Genomic DNA, 9,436 nt, shown 5'->3' with positions numbered 1-9,436 from the left:
GTTAGTTTTGCGTCAATCATTAAATTACTTTGGTGCTGGCGACATCTTGTGTTCAAAGTTTTGCAGCAACAAAAAAGTTAATACACATTGCAGCACTTTTCAGATAAATGGAACATCTAGGCACGCTATAGTAATAATACATTTACGGATAAATGCTTTGCTTGGCACGGACTGGCAGCACAAATGGCATTGTGATATGAGCTGCCATGATGATTGTCGCAATCAAGGAGCAACTCCGAGCAGCATGAATCTGGATCTTCCTTTATCATGAGCAGATTAAAGTTCTAGGTTGCCCTATCTACGTTACCATAGCAACCTGAATAAGTCCCCTTTTTGTCATGGCAACAGCACCTGAACATCTTGCTCTCATTTGAGAGGCAAAGCTGTTAAGTTTTGCAAATAGATGAGAAAATCAATCCACTTTATTACTTTCGAAAACGTAAATTATTCGCTTTTTCCGTTTTTTGTTAGAAGCCGGAATTCGTTTCATGTAAAGGCGGCAAGTGTACTTTCTGTAAGAGATCTTGTGGAGACAGGAATGAGCAGAGCGCATGCGCACTGGTGGTGATGACGCTACCCGACTTCTCTCTAGTGACTGGAAGTCAGGTCTGATTCTTCGAATCGGTTCTTTCCAACAGATCGTTCAAATGAACCGACTCATATGATCTATTAAACTATGCCGTTGTTACACCAAATTTTGTGACCCTAATTGGCACTATAGTGAGGGTAGGTTTAAGATTAGGATTGTGTTTATAAATAGGTGGGATTAGTGTAAAATATATTGTTGTCTATTACGAGTAAATTTAATTAATTCGGTTGTTTTTACTGTAATCCGAAGTGTTCCAATCAGTCGTCAATGATTCATATTAACCGAAGCACTAAAAAGATCCGACTCAAAAGAACAATTCGTTCACAAAGCTACTCTAGGCTGCTTCAATGGGGCTCTGATACTACTAGCTGTCAGATAGACATGTATTGATAATATATCGCGGTATTTACCAAAAAGTGGTTTGCTGTTCACTGAAAATAACTGGCTGCTCTCAACAAGCCGTCAAAATGGTAAGTTATAACCTTATAACGACATTAATCTCCACTCTCAGGCAGAGCTAGCTAGCTAAGGCTAAGTTAGTACAGTCAGCCACCTGGACACCTTAAACCCTGTTTAAATATTTACATCTCACCTCTCGGGCTCTAGGTGGCCGGTTAAGTTTGGACTCTTTGTGTGGTTTCCATCTCTCAAATACACTGTAAAATTGTCACGTTGTTATGTATTGAAACGCGTTTGTTCACTAGCCGGGTCAGTTTGACAGCTGGATTTGATATGTTAAATTGGTACCAATAATGAACCGCCTAGACTCTATTCACAGTTTGGCGTTCACGCGAAGCGTTTCCTGAACACTTGAGATATCGATTCGTTTGAGATCCTGTTTTTAAAGTTGTCTTTTGACTCTTGATTCGACCCGGAAACGGTTGTCTAGTTGCTGCTCTGTGTTTTAGATTCAGATGAACTGTGAGTCACAAGATTGCCTTTAATCCCATACAGTACATTTCACTGCGGTTTTTAAGAGTCATAACAGTGTGTTCTCTCAAAAGTATTCCGTTATAGAAGTATTTCACAACATATTTCCTTTGTTTAATCAGTTAAGCATGAAAGGAAGTGCTGCTGCGAGAGATAATATCCAGCACATCATACGACAGCGTTTGCTAACTGAAGAAAGTACTAAGGATCATAGCAGAGGGAAGCAGAATGTAATGTCCTGTTTGCCATGTTTAAAAAAAAAAAACTGGACTTGCTTAATTTTGCTTTGACGAGTATAAGCGCTTTACTACAGCAACATACTATCTAAAGAGCATTTATTTCTTCATATAAGACCTTTTGTTTTTCCCCTTTTCTATGGCGCTAGAAAAACAGCAGAAAGCATTCGTCGCTGTAAGTAAAGATGTGTAGTTTAGCAGTAGATGGTGATCTGATTGTCTGTTCTGTAGACTTTTATGTTCTTTATTAACAGTAGAATTTCAGGAATGTGTAAATTTAATGTCCAATATTTATTTTACTACTAACATGTGTTATAAGACATGGCACTGAGCAAGTAAAAACATTGCACTGTTTTAACAAACCTGTCTGTGTGTGTGGATGCTAAATTGTCACTTGATTTGGCTTCTATATATGGACTTTTTTTTATAGCATTGAAGAAGATAGTCTCTCCTTCCCTCAGGAGGTTACTATTCTTGGCTTTGGCCCCAATTAATTTTTTTTTCCCACGTCTCATCTTTTTTTTACGTCTTTCTATTTTCGGATATGAAACGTCTCTTGTACAACGGAGCCATTCATCGCCAAGTGCAATGCATCATTTTTAGTCTATTTCGAGAGCTGATGTAGGCTGACAAATTCTGGCACAAAGTTTGGACCAGTTTGCCTCGATTTAGCAAACTGGTCAAAATGTTTTGGTGCAATTGGTGCAGCTGTTCCATGTAATAGTCTTGTGGTTTTAATCGTAGTGTGTCGTGCTAGTTCTTCGATCAGCAAATGTGATTGGATAGCCTTTGGATTGAACTGAATGCGGCGAGTGGGATATGTGGGCCATGTCTGATGGGAGCAGATGCAGTGCTCTTCAGCTCTCCTCTTAAATATTTAACACATCTGAAATGTATAGGCCAGCTCACTTTCTAATTTTATAATGATGGATGACGCTGAGGTTCTTTTAGAAGGAAAAAGAGGTCTAGTTTTGTGTTGACTTCTTTAAACTAGTAGTTTCTAAATTATTAGGTCATAAAAACTGCATGTATAATAATTATCTGGTAGCACTTTACCATAAGGTGTCATTTGTTAACGTTAGTTAATGTGTTATCTAACATGAACAAAAAATTAACAACGCATTTATAACTTTATTTATTAATCTTTGTTAATGTTAGTTAATAAAAATACAGTTGTTCGTTGTTTATTCATGTTAGTTCAGCGCATTAACTAATGTTAATACAAACAACTTAGTAAATACTGAAATTAACATTAATGCTGTAGAAGTATTGTTCATTCTTAGTTTGTGTTTTCTAACATTAAGTAATGAACCTTATTGTAAAGTGTTAACAATTTTCCTTCCTTATTATCTCATCAGCTTTGCATAAAAGCATCTGCTAAATTATAAATGTAAATATAATAGTTTTTAGTGACTTATTGCATGTGATATGAACAATTGTTAATATGTGTGTGTGTGTATATGTATATGTATATATATTTATTATTATTATTTTATTATATAAAAAATAACAATAACTACAACTATTTACCAGTAAAACATTTTATTAATTTAAAAGAAAGTTATAAATTCTTAATGTAAAACAGACCCAAAAATTTATATTGTAAATGTCTTGATAACTATCTGAAATTAAATGAGTTTAGGTTCATAATATTAGAACTCCAAAAACTGATATTACAAATCAAACCAATAAGAAGTATAAAAAAAAAAAAAAAAAACTAAATAAATAAATAACTACACAAACATAAATAACTAAAATCATACTTCTCTATTTGTTAATTAACAGAGTCTGGTTAATTAATTAATTTCTGTAGCTTTTCCGCCATATGAAGCATTGTCTGATATTTATTAAATAACCTTTTTTCTTTCTTTATGCGATCCTCTCTTGTCTCTCTCTCTCTCTCTCTCTCTCTCTCTCTCTCTTTTTCTCTGTAGATGCGCTTTATGCTTTTGTTCAGCCGGCAGGGGAAGCTGCGACTCCAGAAATGGTACACGGCTACGGCTGAGCGTGACAAGAAGAAGATGGTCAGGGAGCTCATGCAGGTGGTGCTGGCCAGAAAACCCAAAATGTGCAGCTTCCTGGAATGGAGAGATCTAAAGATAGTCTACAAGAGGTAGAAAACCATGCATGCGTCCGATGCATTTGTGAGACAGAAATGTCTCGTTAAACGTTGCTCTTGGTCTTGGTTTCTCACATGCATATAAAAAGTTGTACTAAATAAAACGCAGTGCACAGACTTCACACCTATTTCTTGCTGAGATAACCATCTTGCGAAGCCTACATCAAATTATTGTGAACAATGACTCATTTAATGCATCAGTATTATAGAGTGGAATCGCATGAAACATCAAAATACATTTCATATCCAGTCACCTACGCCTGCTTTGACTTAATTCATTAGTGACCTCTTTTGAACTCTCACAGTGCCTCTTTGCGTTGCGTAACAATATGACCTTTTCGCAAGCATCTAATACTTTCACCGCACTCAGGATGCACAGTACAGAAGTAGTCATTGTTTTTGGCCAAAAGGGGGCACTGAAAGTAAAGCCGACCTCTTCTTCGTGACATGTAATGCATGTTTGTGTTCATGTTTGTGTGATTTGTCAGCTACTCAATGATATTGAGGTTCACTTCAAAACAGACGGTTGAAGCTAGCATTCCAGTATGCTGTTAAAGTAAAAGCAAATAAAAACAACACAGCCCCACTTTAACCCCCAATATATTCATTTATATGAGAGCAAGCCAAAAGGCGTCAAACTCGCTTGAATTTTTTACCTACTTAGAAATTAAAGAAGCCTATTATCAGTATGGATTTAGGTCGTCAGAAGAAAGGAGTGACTCATCCTAATGTATACAGTCAGCAGTGTTTGGATATAGAAAGTCAATTGCCTTTACACACACCTATATTTACAGATGGATGGAAGATGGGAAATGGTGTACTGGATAGCAACATTTTGGAAACCATATTCAGTTCAGTTTTCACAAGCTTTGCTATTAGCTTTTCAATATGTTAAAAATGCACAGCAGAAGGATTCTGTAATTTTTGACAGACTCCGAATCATTCCTTCAAGTAATGAACTCTTTAAAAACTGATTTTCCTTTGATGGATTGTATTTTCAAAGTGGGTCATCTAATCAGTTCTATATTATCATTATTTAGGAGCTGATGTGGCTGCGAAGGAGACTTTTAATCAGGAAATAAACAAATGTCTTATTTTTTCACTTGATTTGATCAAGTGGTTTTTATCAGATGTTGCATAGGTCATACCTGACTGAACTCGGTGCATGTTTTGAAAGATTTCCTTATTCCGTGAAACATATTTTACCGTACTGTCCAGCTTTTAATGTCTGTAGAAAACTTTTCTTATAAAGTGAACTCACTTAAAGAGTTATATAGTGCAAAAAAAGGTTTAGAATTTGTCATATGCTAATGAAAATAGCCCAAGTTTCTACATGGCATTAAATAAAATGATACTACTGCTAATGTCATTGAGGCTTGAGTCACTGTAACATGTTGGCTCAATTCTTATTACATTTTGGTTGGTCACTTCCACACACACACTAAGGGAGTGTGTAGACCGTTTCAGAGCTAGAGAAGCAACAGGGATTGATCTAGTCACTTTCATTTCATTGTTGTCAGCATTCATTCACCATGTCTACTCCCTAGGCATCCAAACAGCACCTGCTGTGCATTATTGCTTTGTTATGAACTTGTGTGCTTCGCCATTTGCATCAATGTTATTTTAGTATTATTTATATACTATTAGAGTTTTTATTACTGTTTTGAATGGACTATTTTGCTCTTTTTTTTTTTTTTTTTTTTTTTTTTTTTTTTTGCCTTTAATTTGTCATGATATTTTTTTGGTTTATTTTAGTAATTTTAAATATTGATATTTATGGTTTATTAGTTTTTTTATTTTTATAATTCTTTTAATTTTTAATTAAATTCTATACTTTTTTATTTCTAGTTTGTGTATATATATATATATATATATATATATATATATATATATATATATATATATATATATGTATATGTATGTGTGTGTATATGTGAATAAAATGTTCAGTTAGTTGCCTTGGCAACCTCTCTAATTTTCATGTAACATTGTCTTCATATCCACTTTTTGACTGGGTTTATCGGGGTGTGTTTATGTTTGTTTGTGTGTGTGTGGGTGTGTAGGTATGCCAGTCTATATTTCTGCTGTGCCGTGGAGGAGCAGGACAATGAGCTGATTACCCTGGAGGTCATCCATCGCTTTGTGGAGCTGCTGGATAAGTACTTTGGCAGTGTGAGTCATTCCTCGCCACCACCCCTCTTTCATCTGTCCTCTCTTTTTCTCTCCTCCTTTCTCGCTATTTCATACCTCACATCACAGCAATCCTAAACCTGTGAAATTCTTTTTGCTTACCCATCTTTTTTTGCTTTTTTTGTCCTTCCTCTCTTCTGCTTTTATCATGCTATTCATCCTATGTACGTTTTTCTCTGTAAATGTCACATTTCATCTCTCTCTGTATTGATAGTTTATTGATTGTTTGCTGTAATGCACACGTTTTCTGTTCTGTAATTATATGACTGTTTACCTATAATTTAAGGTTAATTACCTTGTGCATTGTAATTTGTATATTTCTAACGGAGTACAGCGTCCACAATGTTCCTTTTTTGTCCTCTTTACCATGAACATAATTGTACGATTGACATACATTGCTGTAATTGGCATAATAATGCTGAAAATTATTTAATTTATTATTTTATTAATTATCATATAATAATATTTTAATAATAATTTTGTTATTACTTAGTCAAGTCAATTATTAATTTGTAAACAGTTAAAAAAGTGAATGCAGTGGTGGTCCTAAATGATGTAATGTAATCAAATCTCAATACTTTCCATGTACACTACAGTTCAAAGGGTTTTGAAAGAAGTTTTGAAAGAAATTGATGCATTATGCATTAAAAAAGTGAGAGGAAAGAAAAAAGAAAAATCTGTTTTAAATAAATGCTGCTCTTTTAAAATTTCTGCATTCATCAAAGAATCCTGAAAAACATGTTAAACAGTTTCCACAAAAATATTAAACAGCACAGCAGTTTTTAACATTGATAATGATCAAAAATGTCTCTTCAGCACCAAACCATCATATCATGAAGAATGATGTGACACTGAAGACTTGATCATTTATCTCTAAAATAAATATTTTAAATATAATAAAATAGAAAAAAAGGCATTTTTAATAATAGTGTTATTTAAAATATCACTGTTTTATTGCATTTTTGATTGAAAAAATAATCTTTTAAACTGTAATGTTTACTTGAGACCGGTTTTTCATTAAAAAATCCAGGCACATAACTGCTTTCTTTCCGTGAGCTGGCATTTTGACAGTTGGGTTTTTTTCAGTTAGGTCAACACCTTTATGTGACACACTCATATTTAGAGCATCACCAGATTCTGTGCAAGTAAACAAGTTTGTGTTCATGTCTTCATTTGTAGGTTTGTGAACTTGACATCATTTTTAACTTTGAGAAAGCTTACTTTATCCTGGATGAGTTTCTTATGGGGGGAGAAATTCAGGACACATCCAAGAAGAGTGTGCTCAAGGCCATCGAACAGGCCGACCTTCTGCAAGAGGTGTGTGTATGCCAGTTATATATAAATTTAAAAGTGTTGTTTGCGCAGAAAAAATCCAAACACGTTTACTTAAATTCCCGTCTTGTGGCTCCTTTAGTCATTTACATCCTCTCAGCTCTTCTGAGCATTGCACACTGTAAGCTGCCAAGTTAAGTAATCACTGCATTGTGTAATGTACACTGTGAGGATCCCTTAATGGAAACCCTCGTCTCTTTTTTTTTTTTTTTTTTTTTTTTTTTTTTTTTTTCTGTCCGGACAGGAGGATGAGTCACCCAGGAGTGTCCTAGAGGAGATGGGGCTGGCCTAGTACTAGTTTCCAATGCAGTTACCACAGATGGTAAATTTCGGTACCGCTGCGACGCGTGGGCTTACGTGAAGGGGAGTTTGTGAATGGGTCCAAAGGGTGGGAGGAGAACGGGGGGAAAAAGAGGGTAGGTGGGGGTAATTTTGGTACTACTGAGATCAGCATGTGATTGTATTTCAATTCCAACTTTTTTTTTGTCTTTTACATGTTAAAATGGCTGCCTAGCTGGGATCTCCTCTTATCTTGGTGTCTAGAGATAGACACTCAAATTTTGCAATCAGATGCATATATAGAAAAAGGAGTTTTAACAACAGGTCATGCAATCTCACCTTTTAGTTTTATTTCCAAGAGAGTGATTTTATTGTTACATTTATCAAGTGACCTGCTATCTGTAGTAGATAAAAAAAAAAAAAAAACAACAACCTCAAATTGAATCTTCCTAAATGCCATTACTATACATCTGCTGTAGCTGCTCAGGAAACAATGACACTGACCATCCAGCCATGTTTATTTGTGTGAGATGCAAATATTTGTACTTGTACCACTTTAAAGGAAGTGCTATTGCAGCATATGGACCATAAGTAAATCTTTTAATGTTTTTTTCTAATGGACTGATTTTAAGGATATGTCCACCAGACGAGAGGGATATTAAATAGACCTTTTTAAATGGCTACAATGCTGAATGGACTGTATTGTGCAGTCTATTCATTCTGTTCTGTCCCTTGAGCCACAGCAGTAAAATGTCTGAATGTGTATTACTTTGAGAACAGGGCACAGAATCTCAACCACAAAATGGCGCAGAAGCTCTATCCTGTTTATCTTGGTCTACATCCTGCTTTCCAAAGACGTGTTTCTGACTGTAAGTGTGGCAGTGGAGTTGTAATAAGGGAGTATTTGTAGCTTGTTTCAGATAACAAAAGAGGGCTTTGATATTAAGTGTGATGTATTTACATAGCTTTTTAAACGTGGTGTGAAATAAGGGAATATTTTGAGATGAACTGTCTTTCTTTTTTTTAAGCAATTGAATAATTCAGCATGAGGGCATGTTTATACCTGTGTAAAATCTGTCAGGTAACTAAAACAGAATTATGTGTGAATGTAATTTTATAAATAATAAAACACAATTTTAGCCTAAACTTCCAAGTACAGTGACTTTTTCTTCCTCATCTGTTTTCATGTTTTAATTTTTATTGTTATTATTATTATTTATATTAACTTTTTTTCTTTTTTTTCTTCCTTCCCTCCTTTTAATAATTTAATCATATACCCAGAAGTAGATGTTAACATTTAACAGAGAAAACTTGAGGAAAATTCTTTTTAACCGGTTTTCATGTTTGCTTGCTTTTTTTGTTATACATTTTTTACATGCATCATGTAGTGACCTCTGTTGGTGTTTGCATCATCAAACAAAAAAAATTGGATGGTTTGTCAGAAATGCATTATTATTTGTGTGTGCGGAGCAAAGATAAAGAGTGCTGAAGAGAGAAAATGAGAGAGAGAGAGAGAGAGAGAGAGAGAGAGAGAGAGAGAGAGTGAGATTGAGTATGTAAGTGGATGAGTCACCAGTCGGTCGTTTGTGACAGTGGTGCAGTGAAGCTGACTGCACCACCATTGTGCCAAGAAAAAGACAATGAAGGTGTGATGGAAAAGTAGAAAAAGAGATCACAGGTGAAGACGCAACATGTTCATATCAACAGACTTTTAGAGTATAGAATTATGTTGATTAAGTCGGTGATAATTAAAAAGATGGA

The 9,436-nt window shown here is 34.9% G+C and overlaps 1 protein-coding gene across 1 annotated transcript; it reads left to right on the top strand.

The window, feature by feature from the left end:
- The first annotated feature begins 893 nt into the window (after window positions 1-893).
- ap1s1 (adaptor related protein complex 1 subunit sigma 1) lies at window positions 894-8,821 on the top strand. Its single transcript, XM_043245315.1, has 5 exons — window positions 894-1,059; window positions 3,690-3,868; window positions 5,938-6,046; window positions 7,244-7,381; window positions 7,641-8,821. The coding sequence occupies exons 1-5, from the start codon at window positions 1,057-1,059 to the stop codon at window positions 7,686-7,688; spliced, it is 477 nt and encodes a 158-aa protein (XP_043101250.1). The 5' UTR covers window positions 894-1,056; the 3' UTR covers window positions 7,689-8,821.
- Window positions 8,822-9,436: the final 615 nt, after the last annotated feature.

The sequence above is a fragment of the Puntigrus tetrazona genome, chromosome 7 (genome assembly GCF_018831695.1).
Source record: "Puntigrus tetrazona isolate hp1 chromosome 7, ASM1883169v1, whole genome shotgun sequence".
Lineage (NCBI taxonomy): Eukaryota > Metazoa > Chordata > Actinopteri > Cypriniformes > Cyprinidae > Puntigrus > Puntigrus tetrazona.
The sequence above is the reverse complement of the archived record's forward strand: the minus strand, read 5'-3'. Positions and strand labels throughout refer to the sequence as shown.

What these genes read in the sequence shown, in the direction of transcription:
- ap1s1 (XM_043245315.1), top strand. An exon ending in TGGATAAGTACTTTGGCAGT is followed by an intron (nt 6,047 to 7,243) that starts GTGAGTCATTCC and finishes CTTCATTTGTAG; the next exon opens with GTTTGTGAACTTGACATCAT. An exon ending in AGGCCGACCTTCTGCAAGAG is followed by an intron (nt 7,382 to 7,640) that starts GTGTGTGTATGC and finishes CTGTCCGGACAG; the next exon opens with GAGGATGAGTCACCCAGGAG.